Source organism: Aspergillus saccharolyticus (genome assembly GCF_003184585.1).
Source record: "Aspergillus saccharolyticus JOP 1030-1 unplaced genomic scaffold BP01scaffold_29, whole genome shotgun sequence".
Classification (NCBI taxonomy): domain Eukaryota; kingdom Fungi; phylum Ascomycota; class Eurotiomycetes; order Eurotiales; family Aspergillaceae; genus Aspergillus; species Aspergillus saccharolyticus.
The window spans coordinates 308,571-323,030 of NW_020290639.1; the positions used below are offsets into that span (position 1 = coordinate 308,571).

Below are 14,460 nucleotides of genomic sequence, written 5' to 3' on the forward strand. Positions count from 1 at the left end.
TGCACGATGAGAAAGAACAACAGAAAAAGCTTCTTGAAGGTAGCCAAACTATGAACCGTGCGTCAGAGGTTGCGCGCCAAGCAACAAATCACTATGAGCGATTATTCCCAGCCAATTTATCGGGGGGAATCATCGATCTCGGTTCTGCTGCCCCAGCTCCCCTGCTGTGCAACCTCCCTCTGGATGGCAAAATCTGCCAAAACCCCCTTGAGGATTCCAGTCCATGAATCAACGAGAAGGGCGTTCAAACCGGTCAGCTATAAGTTGTGAAACTGGCCCAAGCTTTTATCGGGAGCGAGTATAGCTACTGACCTAGCTCCTTGCTAGCCTCAGACTCTCGGTTGTAGTAAGTGGTAACTAGCCCAGTCGATCCGATCACTCAAAATTCAGAATGCATTTGTGTGAGGCATTTGTTGGCTTTTGCTAGCCACTCCTTCATCCGCAAGCTACGCAAGGAGACAGAGCTTTTCTCTCAAGCTATTTAATTCCCCGCGCCTTTGGGGGCATTGTTTCGACCCTTTGGTGGTCCGACATCTTCCATCGACGACATTCGGCTTCAACGGCACAAACTCCTTCCTACCGCATGCCTCTCACCCACGAGCCGTCTAAGTCACCTCTGCGGCGCTATCATCACTACATCTATATTATCTTCTGGGCGGTCTCGTCGTCGCTTGTGCTTTACTTGGCTGGGGGACTTTCTTACCTCGATGCCTTACTCCTCGCCTCCGGAGCAGCCACCCAGACGGGGCTGAACCCTATCGACCTCAATCAGCTGAATTTTGTCCAGCAGTTCACCCTCTGGGGGGTGTCGATGGTTACCAATGTCATCTTCATCAACTCGTTGCTGGTGGTAATCCGGTTATATTGGTTTCGCAAGCGGTTCCGCGGTGTGATCAACGAAGCCAAAGTGTTGTGCCGCAATCAGCGCAATGAATGGAATCAAGGTTTACTGGAAGTGGGGGCGGAGAACCGGCCCCACGTAGGGATCTCGACGGAGAGATCCGCTGACGAACGACCCCTGTTGGAGACTGTCCATGATGAGGATTGCACATCCGATCTGGTCGGATCTCTACCCGGGCGGAAGTATGGTGCTGCAGCACCGGCTGGATCGACCAGTCCGCACATCACGTTTTGCGACTCAGAGGCCGAGTACGAGGTCAAACATCATCGTCACCAATCAATGTCCGGGACTTGCTCGCGTCGCTCACTGTCTCCAATTTTCCAGCGATCCAGTCACGACCTTGACGGTCTGCCGGCGCTGATGTGGCAGCCGTCGATTGCCAGCTACGCCGACTGGGACGAAGCACAGAAGGAGGAGTTGGGCGGGATCGAGTACCGGGCATTGAAGACGTTGTTCGTCATTCTGGTCTGCTACTTCTTGGTCTTTCACCTCCTAGGAATTCTGTTGTTCCTGGCGTGGGTGCTGCCGCACAAACAGTACAGCCAGGTTCTCTCCGCAGCGGGAATTAGCCGGCCGTGGTGGGCGATCTTCACGGCCGGATCAGCGTTCAACGATCTGGGCTTCACTCTCACCCCGGACTCGATGGATGCTTTCCACACTGCGGCCTTCCCTCTCCTCGTCATGACCTTCTTGGTGGTCATTGGCAATACGGGATTTCCCTGTGTGCTCCGCTTGATTATCTGGACCCTGTCTCACTTCACCAGCCACGGGTCTCCCCTGGACGACGAATTGGTATATCTTCTGGAGCATCCGCGTCGGTGCTTCACACTTCTGTTTCCCAGCGCAGAGACATGGCGACTATCGGCCGTCTTGCTGCTGCTCAATGCAATCGACCTGCTTATCTTCTATACCCTCCAAGAGGTCCGTGTGCACAAGGCCACTCTTCTACTTTTCCAGAAATAGACCTAACGATCCAGGAACCTGATAGTCACCCCGCGACACCTCCATCACCCCAGGGCTGAGGTTCGTCAACGGCCTTTTTCAAATCGCCTCGACCCGCACCGCCGGGTTCAGCATCGCCCCGCTAACCTCCCTCCACCCGGCGACTCAAGTATCCTTTGTTGTGATGATGTACATCTCCGCCTTCCCCATCGCCATTGCCATGCGCAAGACAAACGTCTACGAAGAAAGAAGCCTCGGTATTTTCTACAGTGACGATAACCTGTCGACCTCTGACACGGACGGCCGATCCTCTCACCAGTCCGACTCGCTCGCCGCCCATATCCAACGCCAGCTCGGGTTTGACCTCTGGTACGTGATGCTGGGATTTTTCCTGATCGCCGTCGCGGAGGGCCAACGTCTGCAAGACAACCCGGACGATCGGGCGTTCTCGCTGTTTCCGATTCTGTTCGAGATTGTGTCTGCGTACGGCACGGTGGGTCTGTCGTTGGGGTACCCCGGGACGGAGACGAGTCTGTGTGGGGAGTTTGGGGCCGCGGCGAAAGCGATCATCATTGCGATGCAAGTGCGGGGGAGGCATCGGGGCCTGCCGCATGCGCTGGACCATGCAATCTTGTTGCCGTGTGAGATCGGCGAGGTGGATGAGGAGGGGGGGTTGTCGGAGCCGTTGCGGTGGTGGATGCGGTAGATGCGGAAGAAGGGGACGGACTGGGGGAGTTTGTTTGGGGGGATGGAATGAGATCGTTTTGCTCAATTAGCTTTGCACCAGGTCGAATTGAGAATATTAGCACTTAGATTGTTGTTTGTATCTATGTAGGAACTAGGTAGACAGTACTTTTGTCGGCAAGTCATTGAGAATATGACCAGACAGACAAAACAAAGAGCAGTAACCCACTGGGCAGGCGGGCAAAGTGATGCGACAAGAATCGCATGCATCGAGCACAGCTTCAGTTATGCTGTAGAACCAAGACTCATCCAGTTAGTGTGACGCACGCATGACAGCGGGCAGTGTGCACAGCATAAATTAACGAAGTAGTCTCGTACAGGACACTGCAATCTTTATTGCCCAATCCCTCCCTACCTGGAGACAAACCGGACAATGAGATGCACAACAGCACAACCCTGACCCATCCTCAAAAGCCATACAGCACATAGACCACAGGCACCGTCAAGCAAATCAACGCAGCACTACCCTTCCATACCTAATCAAAGGACTACCGATCGATAAGTATACATACAAATCACAATCCTGCCAGAGAATCAGATGCCATTGCCTATACTGTAACACGATAGGAATAAGCCCAGCTCCGACAAACCTTTTACTCAGAAACAGAAAATTCGACTTCTGCTCCGGCTGCGAGATGGCTCCGAGCGACAGACCCTTCCCAGCTCTACAAGTGCAGAACACCCTGACCCCATATCACGCCTCACAAACACTCGTCAATATTAGAATTATAAAACCGGCAGAATTTCATCCTCGAATCCAAGAATACAGTAAGTAAAGTGAGTACAGTACAGTATCCTCATAGCAAATCTAAGCACTAGTACAATAAGGCTGAGCCAACCCCGTTCCCTCCGTCTGATCCGCGTATCCGTGATGTTCCAGGTGCACATGGGAAATCCCTCAGAGGGACGCGCAGCTGGCTACTGGAATTTACTGATTAGTGAGTACCTACTACTGTGTAGAGTGGATGGGCTTCGGAATCCGGCACGCACGGGTACAACGGGTGGAAATTTTTAGGTTGTTGCGATTGATTCGGTAAGTTACTGGGTATGTTTAGTATAGTTAGCACGGGTGGCACGGAAATTGGGGTTCCGAGCAACAAAAAGGGTCCGTCGGCCAAGCTACAATAGGACCAGGGATGGGATTACTGTATTGTAGTTGCTGCCAGCTAGGCGGAAGGTCGGAGGTCGTGAAGGGCGAGAGGCCAATTTTGTGCCACGGTTGCAGATGCTAGAAGGGACCCCGTAGGTATTTTTTTTTGGTGGGAGGGGGGGGCGTTAAGGTGTTATGCTATGCTATGCTATGCTATGCATGGGTCTGTGTGTGTTCTATGTTCTTTGACAAGGACGGAAATAAGTGTGTACTCCGTATGTACATTTGTTGAGGATGTATTACTATAATTGTGGAATTATGTGCTTGTGCACTGCTGGAGGTCAAGTAATCTGTAGGACATTTGACAACTGCTGAATGAGTTGATCACATTGACATTGAGTGGGCTTCGCTGGGTGGCTTTATCTTGTGACGTCGAATGGAGCTACATGTTTCTTACGCAAAGCTTATCTTCATTCTTCACATCTGCCATGCTATATGTGAAAGTCAGTCCCTCGGATTTCGGATGCCTGATCTTTCCTCCCACCATCACCACCATCACCCTCACCACCCGTCTGTTATCTCCGTATCCCGAAGATGAGGTCAAAGCCCGGGGAGGAAGCAGGCCCTCGATGGTTTTGGCGATGGCGATGGCGATGGCGATCCCGTCGTGACGTCAAAAACTGGCTTCCTTCTTCTGTCAACGGTGTACTGCAACGACGTAATATACACCACAATTGGTTTATTTGTGTACATCCAGAACAAAAAGCTTTCACGTCAGGATGATCGTGGTTCATGAGGTAGGACAGCAATCGGGAAGCTAGGGAAGCTAGGGATGTACGGTACGATGATGTTTAGTCGAGTAGTTAAATTGACAGCCTACTGCTGCTGCTGCCCTATCTCGATGACGATCGCGAATGGTGTCAAGATGGACACAGTATTGCGTAGTCCGGGGGCGATATTCTGCCACTGGTGATGATGATGTGGATGGTTCTGACTGGTGCTGTGGATGTTTATTTTTTGCCTCTGGAGAAAGATGCGTGGTCATAAGGTAGTTCACTACAGAGGGAATTCTTGATTTGAAATCTGTACCGTGCAGAGAAACGCAACGGAGGGGGTTGATGATGGGTTGACGTTTGCAGCAGCTTGAAGGGTTATCCCGCTGGCGATGAAGTGTGGTATCAAATGAGATGAAAGTTTAATTTGACTCTGTTTTGGGTACGTTCTGGTCTAGAACGACTGTCATGTTGAAGGTGTGGTTGCCAGCTTTAATTTGGATTTCCTTTCGGTCTCTGTGGGTTTGTACTCCGTATGAAGCATCACCTCCCCGCCATGTCATTCCCCCACTGGATTATGGAGTCGCTGCCCGCTCCAGACTCTATGATACTCCATACTATGGAGAATGAGATCGATTCTGCCACAGTGGCCAGGGACGATCTGGACGATCAATGGGGGCAGGACGCTGGTAATGGCAAATGCTGACGACCTGCCGATAATGTTTCCACCTTTCGACTGTTCCCCCGTCATTGACCTCATCCATCACATCATCGTTTTGATCTTATCGTTGCTGCCTCGGAGTCATCCAGGCAAATAAATAGCCTTTTGGAGGAAGATGGATCTGCGTGAACTTATCTCCGGGACAGTGGCACTAGTGAGGAAAAGGGTCACATGACGAGCCATGAGCATTACGGAGTATCCTTTGATTTATCTGGAGGGATGGGGCTTTTATCCCCATCTTCGCACTTGCTCCGCTTCCTATGCGGAGGCTGTGTGTCAGCTAAGGGGAGTTTCAGATAAACGATTGAACGACAGAACATGACTAACGTATCATTGATTCTCAACTCTCAATAGTCTAAGATGATCACCTACAGCAACACATGGCTCTTCTTCGAGTCATCATCCGCTCGGCCTGGTTATGTGGCGGTCAGACTGGACCCCGTGGCCATAGCCACTCCGTAACCCGTAGAATAGATAGATAGGCTTATCACGACTACCTACGTATTCCGGTGGGATCATAGATGACCACTCAGCGCAGACTACATGTTCTTTGGCTGATTGGGCAGAGCTTCACTGACTAGCTGAGCGAGTAGACACAAATTTGCACAGCCATGTAAGCAAGATAAGATTATCGGGGTGAGGGAAGGGGGTTGCGTTTGCCTGCGGAGTGGAGTTATCTTAAATCGCCAAGCGGACCGACACATTATCTCGAAGGGAAGAGAGTAGGAGGGGGCAGAGGGGAAAAGGACGATCAAATGCTAGCCCCAGTCTCAGCCCCAGCTTCGATCTCCCCCCCCCTCTCCTCCACCTCTCTAGTCCTAGTTTAGCCCTAGATACGGAGTACGAGGTACGTGCTATGTACTCCATAGGCTAGTTGACACTATTCTTTTCTAGTTTCCTAGGCCAATTTTCAGGTGTGCTGTGTACAATGCTCCAATTGTCCAACCCAAGAATACGCACGCCTGGGTCTGACTTGCCAAGCATGGCGGGTGACTTTGGTGGGGAAGACACAAAGACAGAGAGAGCCGCATGGCTAAAACAGTAAGACGACAGCGCGATGATGACGGGCCCCGGATCTCCCTTTGTCGGAGAGACAGAAAGAGCTAAGGCGTGACAGGCGTTTTGATTGTGGCGGCCTGTGTTTATCACTGTATAGTCCTATTGGGTGCCCTCTATCCCTTATGACAAATGGACGTAGAGTAGCATCTTTTCCATACCTGTGCTCTGCAAGAAGTGAAAGATACGTGGACAGGCAGAGACGTATGAATTGGAGAGGAGTTGGAAAATGCTCATTTGCCTTATTATTATTTTGTTTTTTTTCACATGAGATTGATAATATGCCGACACGAGTTCAAGAATGGGTGGATTTACATGTGGTAGCCTGTGCAGTGAAGGCTACAAAGTAGGGCAGAGGGGCTGCGGGCGCAGGCTAAGGCAGCAAGAAGGAAGATAGCAGGAATGGGGGCCGTCGTATTCGGCACCGCACCTGAAAATTGGCATTGATTGATTGTGTTGAGCTCGGCTGCTGATGCTGAGCTTTCTTCCATATCCCGACCGACCGGGGAGCTCAGCTACTTGCCCGTTTCCGTTCATGACTCCTTCTCGCGACCATATCTAGGTTTGGCGGTTGTGCAGGGGGGGCCGGGGGAGGGGGTGGAAAGGCATGGACGGAGTTGGATAGCAATTCGGTCAAAAATTCTCACTGAAAGAAAAGATTACTCATCCTGAGAACCCTGGAGGCTGACAGACGGGGATTGGGACGGGAATACGGGTACTCCGTACGTTTGAAGAGATTCGGATAGCCTACTCCGTGCCTCAGATTCCCAACTGCGCCCGGAAAATCCACAAGAATTAACCAAGTGGAGCAAAGAAGAACAATTTTTTCTTGTGATGGGTCACGGATCCCGTCTGGAAATCCACACTAGGGTCAACACTATCGTGAGGCTGGTTTACTCGTATGCCAGGGGATTGTCCGTAGGAGCTTATGAATCAGTTCAATTATCAATCACAGGTCAAAGTGTCAATAATTCAGCAGCGAGGGGGATGGAAGTCGGAGCAAAGGGCTGTCCTCAGTTCTCGTAAAGCAGATCCCAGATAACTATAACTACGGAGTACAGTTAGATTGAGCATTAATAAAAGGATTCAAGCCCAGCTGCTCTTTCCTTCTGACCATCAACCGTGGAAATATTAAGATTTGACACCTGGCGCGTGAAAATACCACAAGAGGACAGATGATGAATAATGATGGTGATTGCAGTCAGGATTTCTAATGCAGACAATCGTTGAGTAATCGTAATGTTGCCGGGCAGGTGTGCTGGGCACCTGCTGGAATTTTCTAGCTTGGGATGCCTTTTTTTCTTCCAAACGGGACATCGGCGCGGAAAGATTGGTCATCGGAAACCCGTCCAGGGTTTTTGTGCAGTGATTGCTGAGCTGGGATCGCCCAGAACGGGGATAAGCAGCGCGGCGCCCGGACGTGACTCACTGGGTTACTGCAACTATTGGTCTCAACGATGGGCGGTGAGACAGCAATTGCCCTCTTGGGCAGGCATTTTTGGTGCAGGGCAGAACTTTGCTGGTGGATCCGGTACTCCTCGACGGCGTATCCGATCCACGGACGGTCTGTCGCCGAACGTCCGATCGCGCCTTTCGGACTTTAGATGGAGTACGAGCAGATAAAAAAAAAAAAGAAAAAATAAGAAAAAAGCGGAAAAGGGTGTAAGACAACGGGGATTGGAAATAGCAGTTAACAAGCAGCGAGAAGAAAAAAAAAAAGAATCAGCCTAGAAAGTGGATATATCATAAACATCCCTATCTCCCTGGTACATCTGGGAATGTTTTTTCTTTTCTTCTCATTCTCTAATCACAACATTCAGCTAACAATCCTCGCTTGTCCACCTCAGACCGCATTCAGCCACTACAACACTACATCACTGTGATTACGACATACGCACCACCAGCACATCCATTTCTCTTTCTCCGCCTGCCACTACCGTTGACTATTGAAAGTGCATGATTGTTTGTGGAGAATTTGGGACGCCAGGAACCTCGAACAGCCTGACAACACTGAGACAATCATCAGTATTCTCGTCTTTTTGCATCTGCATTCTGCATCAGTCGCAAACGTACTAGACTGAAAGATAAGGCGCTGGCTGCGATCCATTATTGATCCGCCTGCAGCGATACCAAGCGATTACCAGCGATTACCAGCGGCCCTTGACTCACCGCCCCCTCCCTCCCTCCTCGATCGGCCACCGCCGCCGGAAAGAGAAAAAAAAAAAAAGGCTGCCTGAGTCACCGCGCAAAGCGAACGAGTCATCTCTTAGCCTCTTAGTTCGGCGATCCTCACTCAGCAAAAGCACATCACCGCGGCCCTCCCGGAGATTTGCGCCATGGCAACTCCTGCTTCCCCCACAATTTCTACCTCTACTTCTACTCCTTCCTCCCACTCCTCTTCCTCTCCTTCTTCTCTTCCGACTTCTACTCCTTCCCTCAGCTCCTACTTCACCTCTCTGGCCCGCCGTCGCCAACAAAAGAAAATGAGCATCACTCAAACATACTATCTCGCCCACACCGCCCGCAGGAAGCTTACCCGCGAAGCTTCCCGGGCGGACCACGATCTCCGCCTATTGGTTGGTCACGCCAACCTGCTAGACTCACTCATGTTGGAGCTGGCTGATGCTGAACGTGAACAAGAACATTGGTTCAACCAAACTGTGAGCGGTGTGACCAAGAGCTCCCATCATTCCGAGCCTAGACACATCCAATGGGCGGAAACCGTAGTTGAGGACCCGGAGGAAGACTGGGATGCCGAGGATCTTTCTGACGCCGACTCAGACGTCAGCGAAGATGACTCCGACTACGATGAAGACCATTACGAACCTACTTCCTACAGTCCGGTGCGACGACGGGCCCCCTCCCCGGTGGCCATTATCACCGAGAAGGAAGTGGAGGAGGACGATGACTCGGATTCTGATTCCGACTTCGAGTATGATGATGAGGAGGACCTGGAAGAATTGACTCTGACTCGCTCGCCTTCCCGCCAAACCCCGCCCGAGCTGCTGTCCGACTCTGATGGGGAATCGGAAGACGACACCATGCCCCCCTCACCTCCTCAACCAACCTTGGAAGCATTCGACGAGAAGGAAGCACAAGCCGCGGAGATTCCTCTCTCACCGACCGATCTGGAGAATGGCTACTACCTTCCTGGCCGAGCGCCAAGTACGATGCTTGAAGCTTATTGATCGTACCTTGCAGCAGCGGCCAATCCTCCATTCTCTGTACACATCATTATCATACGTGATACCCCTCGTGGATTGTTTCTGGAACAATTTTTTCTTTCAATAGTCTGGGACAAACTTGTCACCATCATAGCGGGTCCGGCGTTATCGAAACCAAAAATCACTTTTCCCTCTCCTGTCATCATGATTTTGCATTATTTTGGGTTGGCATATTGGCACTGGGGAAGGTCCCCCTTTTTTGCATGCCCGAGCGTTTGGGCATTGATTTCTCTCTTCTCATACCCACCCACAGCGTCTCCTTCCTGGTCCCACCGTTGGGCCGCATAATTTTGCCGGCCCCATTTTTTTCTTGTTTATGTATTCCACGACATGCTTTATAACGGTGGCTCTTCAGGCAAATATGAGACGAGGTGATGAAGTTATACAGATAGAATTATATTCTTTACCAACATGATACTTAATCTCTCTACTCCGTCTTTTGCCCTCATTCCTGTAATCATCAATCTGGGGTGTCAAGAACTAGCAGACTAATCAGTGATCGGTATCATTTCACTGTGAACTAGACCAAGTTGCACAGTTGAAGCGACTTGACTCCGCTCTCTCGCAGTTGGCTAGACCGGGGATGGCAGTGCCGATCGCGGCTCTCGCCAATCCAGACCGGGTACACCGCCCCGTGACGGATCACATGGCTGAAGGACGATCGATCCGCACGGAGGATCACCGCCGATCCCTCTTGTTCTTTTTCCCTGACTCAATCCGGCTTCCGATTGTTCCTGTCACCCGGCCGCCCTTTGTTCCTGAAATCTGGGCCTGATTGATACTATTGACAATTTTGAATTGAATTGATCAGTCAATCCATTCAGTACTGAATAATCCCTCACCGTCTTAAGATTAAGTGACGCTGCCCTTAGCACTACCAAGTCTTGAAGAGCTGAAGACTCTTCTACCCATCTAGACCTCCCATTCCCTTCCTTCTTTCGTAATAGTTTGCCAAAAAAAAATCCGGTGTCTGGCTTTCAGGCCGCAATGGCACGCCGTTTGCTCCGCTGAAATGTTATGGTCCAGACTGCCTGGCCAAGCTGAGACTACCGGTTGTATCTACCATGACCGGAAGTATATACTCAGTCTGGTACAGCTAACGCCTTCCACCCGGCTCATTTGCTGTTTTGGTCCTAAGTAGCCAAGGATATGGTCAGGTTGATGACCGGGGAATTGTCGAAGATGAAGTCTCCGCGTGGCAGACAGCAGGGAAACGTGACCCGCCGGCGTTCTCCCTCCTGACCGCCTTCCATCTGCCCCGCCGTGGAATTGCCGGTCTCCTCCTATTCCCTCTCTCTCCTTCACACCCTCCAGCTGCTTTCGGCTTGCTGCTTGTCTCGTTACTCTTATTCACTCCGGCGCTTCGGCAAAGTCACTCACTGTAGCTCCAGGCTAGCCTTGAGACCCGCTTTGGTTCATCTCATTCCCTCATCCTCGAGCGTGCCGGTCTCAGACACTTGCTCGGGAGATTCTCCTTCACGACCTCACTTACCAAACCATGGTCGGCGTCTCCCGCATCGTACCACTCGCCGAACTTGCCGAGCTTCACGGTGGCTGAGCGACCGACTTTTTATCGACTTGCATCTCTGCCAACAATCTGGCTGAGACGACCATCATATTTTCCTCACTTAACCACCTACGGGCACCTTCAGCATGCCCTCTCCGTTGTCACACCCCCCTGAGGGCGGCGTCACCCATAACACAGGGACCAGCAAACCTCGGTCTTCACAACGGTCTGAGAGTTCCCGAAGAAAGTCAATTCAATTCAACGTTGGCGGTACGGAGCCGCTGCCGCATCGTCGATCCGTCAGCGCTGCAGGTCACCGACCGCGCCCGCAGCTCGACGTCACCTCTATCGAACGGGAGATCAAGCCTACACCCAGTCGTGGACCATCCCCTCCACCCCCGCAGTAAGTTATCCTTCCACGAGACGTAAGTATGTGTGGCTGACGGGATCCAGAACCTACGAGAGAGGTGTTTCGTTCGACACATTCGATAACCCGGATGCGGCCGACTTCTCCCTGACTCTCAACTACAAACACAAAGGCTATCAGTCGACCCGGCGCAGTCGAACCTTCTTGTGCGGCACTGACCAGAATGATTACTCCGATTTCGCACTGGAATGGCTTATCGATGAGCTTGTCGATGACGGTGATGAGATTGTCTGTCTTCGCGCAGTGGAGAAGGATTCCAGTATCGCCAGCGACGCCGCGGTCGAAGCGGGGAAATACCGGAAGGAAGCGGAGAAGCTTTTTGAACAGGTGATCCAGAAGAACAGCCAGAATGAGAAAGCCATCAGCTTAGTGTTGGAGCTTGCGGTGGGCAAAGTCCAGGAGATCATCCAACGCATGATTCGGATCTATGAGCCGGCTGTTCTCATCGTCGGCACCCGAGGTCGTAACCTAGGAGGTGTGCAGGGACTGCTGCCTGGATCAGTATCCAAGTACTGTCTGCAGCAGTCACCCATTCCTGTAATCGTGGTTCGGCCATCGACGAAGCGCGAGAAAAAGAAGAAGAAGCGTCTCGCCGATCCCACCCGACGCGGATACAACAACATCCTCGAGATGAGTGAGCGCCGCGGGAGCCATATCTTCGACCGCAGTACCAGTCGTGACAGCAGTGTGTCGAAGCTGCCCGACGAGGAGGCGGCGGTGGCAGCCGCTTTAGGGTTACCTCGGTCGTACACGAACTCGCGCACCTCGCTGTCGACGTCTGAGAGAAGCAGTGTCAGTCACGATGAATCAGCCTCGTTGAATGGCTTGGTGGAAGCTGCCACACCAAGTCCTAGTTCGGGAAGTCTGGAGAATTCCGTGGACGGAAGTGGGTCGGACGACGAACCGACAGTGATGCACATGGAGGACGAGGCGAGCGGAACACACTCTCCGGGCCTCGAACTAACCGAGTCCAGCGACAGCTCAGTGCCGGTTGATACTAAAGCAGAGGATGGTGTTGGTGAGTTGGAGGTTGTTCCGGGACTGCCTGATTTCAATGTGGTCCCGCGGATTGTCTATGAGGATCCGACCGGTTCGAAGAGAAGCAGTTAGCCGTTCATGCTCCATGAACAGCTGGATCATGAGATATGACTCGGTAGTTTGTCAACGTTCGAAGACGTGATGCGAGCCGTTTACGAAGAGCTAAGCAAGACCAGAAGCACTCTCTGCGTGAATTTCAGGATAGAAGAGACGGAGCATAAGCAAACACGACTCACGAAGCATAAGACGATCAGACCGGAGATTTCCAGCATGTTTGATTTTCCTGTTCCGCACAACCATGCATTCAGCATTCCAGCTAGTCAAGCGCAGATGCATTGGTAGATAGCATGCGTTGCATGATGACGAAAGCCTACAGATAGCGGGCAATGGTAGGCAGACGATTATGTTATGATACTGTTCTAGATACCTAGATTTATTAATGTGACTATCTCTACTCGAGAGGATCTTTTTGAACCAGCTGTGTGATATGTTTCCACCCATTAGTCTCTATTGATGGACACAAAATCATGAAAGTCATATGCAAGTCTTTGATAGAGCTCCTTTTCAGTTGCTCCACCCAGACATCAACCAGACATTGACCACGATATCTATACAAACCTCGCGACTCAGCAAAGAACTACCTACTGACTGATTATTTATGTCTAACAGGCACACATGAGCCTATTTCAACAGCAACAGCAATGGAATCCTCCTTCCAGATACAGCAAGAAAGGTCCCCTTATTCTCAGAATCGATCTCCACCCGATCCCGGTTGTTGATGATAAAGGAACATCCATCTCAACATGAAGACTTCCTTCAGAGACCGCCCCTCTCAGATTGAGAATACCCTCGTTCCAGTCAGGATATTCTACCCCGCCCAGCCCCCGCGCAACCCGGCGCTGCGCATCTTCCTCCAGCCTGCCGCTGCCGCCGCCGCCGCTGCCGCCGTCGCCCCGCCTCCCCAAGTCTCTGCTGCCCGGACACGCAAGTCAAGTGGCCCTGCTTCGAACACTTCGTGTCTCCCGGCCACTTCGCTACGCTTCGCCGCTTGGCGCCGTCCGCCCCAATGGCCTTTGCCGCAGAGACAAGAGTCTCCTGCTTGAATGGGCGCATCTGGCGCCTTTTGCGTATCGTTGCGTGCCTATTCCTGCTGTTCCTTCGGTAACTTCTGGTTTCTGCTTCGGCGGCAGGTGGTGGTGGTGGTGGTGGGCTGTCCGCTGACTCTGACTCTGGCGCTGGCGTTGGCGCTGGTGATGCTGATGATATACTAGTACTACTAGTAGTACTGGCACTACTGACACTACTAATAAACATTAGCTCTGCTGGTGCTGGTGGTGCTGGTGGTACCGCTAAAACTACTGCCACTACTAGAGCTGCTGCTGCCATCCAGACTTAGAAGTACTGCTACTCGAACTAGAAATCCAGCTACTCGGACTACTAGACATGTACGACAGGTGGCAACTCAAACCAAAAATGCAGATGAGGATGGTGCGCGCGGGTGAGAAGGGGAGGAACAGCAGACACCGCCGCCGCCGCGAGGATGGGGCGAGGGTAATGATGGATGACGACTGAGCCCCTAGGGTGCTGTGGCCACTGGCAGTTCCACCAGCTTACTGTACCTCCTGGTTCTCTTCTCCGATGCAATCCTTTGAACTGACCGGCTACAGGTCTGATCCTCACCTCTGCTCTACTCCACTACTTCAGGTAGATGCAAGTGCACATTGACTCCTTTAAATCCCTACTCCAGCAAAAAAATAAAACCAGAGATTATCGAATGGAACAGACATTAACGTACGGGTCATCATACGAATACCACACTAGAACCACAAGAATCAAGCAAACTTTTTCTAACAGATTTTGTCTAATCGAAAAACAACACAGGCACGGCCACATGCCAGGAAATGCAATGCAGACACAAAACGAAAGAAAATGACCACAAAAGCTCTCTTTCTCTCTTCTCGCATGACATAAGCAATCGACCACGTGGCTAGCCTGCAAGGTTTCCCGCCCTGATAGAAACATCCGCAGCAAGGGAAG

General features: G+C 51.6%; 3 protein-coding genes across 3 annotated transcripts; 2 read left to right on the top strand and 1 right to left on the bottom strand.

Annotated features, from left to right (window-relative positions):
• Positions 1 to 583: 583 nt before the first annotated feature.
• BP01DRAFT_384866 (uncharacterized protein) lies at positions 584 to 9,415 on the top strand (the record flags this gene model as incomplete). Its single annotated transcript, XM_025577544.1, has 3 exons — positions 584 to 1,822; positions 1,890 to 2,545; positions 8,668 to 9,415. 3 exons carry the CDS (start codon positions 584 to 586, stop codon positions 9,413 to 9,415), a joined length of 2,643 nt encoding a protein of 880 aa, XP_025429152.1.
• Positions 9,416 to 11,194: 1,779 nt separating this feature from the next.
• BP01DRAFT_272821 (universal stress protein) lies at positions 11,195 to 12,336 on the top strand (the record flags this gene model as incomplete). Its single annotated transcript, XM_025571402.1, has 2 exons — positions 11,195 to 11,361; positions 11,412 to 12,336. Coding segments are annotated over 2 exons (1,092 nt in total), but the record flags the coding sequence as incomplete, so codon positions are not given.
• A 737-nt stretch (positions 12,337 to 13,073) lies between these two features.
• On the bottom strand, positions 13,074 to 14,040 carry BP01DRAFT_110132 (uncharacterized protein). The gene has a single exon (XM_025570310.1). The coding sequence runs from the start codon at positions 13,807 to 13,809 to the stop codon at positions 13,282 to 13,284; it is 528 nt and encodes a 175-aa protein (XP_025429154.1). The 5' UTR covers positions 13,810 to 14,040; the 3' UTR covers positions 13,074 to 13,281.
• Positions 14,041 to 14,460: the final 420 nt, after the last annotated feature.

Excerpts from the sequence above, each read along its gene's own strand:
- BP01DRAFT_110132 (XM_025570310.1), bottom strand. The coding sequence starts at position 13,809 with ATGGCAGCAGCAGCTCTAGTAGTGGCAGTAGTTTTAGCGGTACCACCA.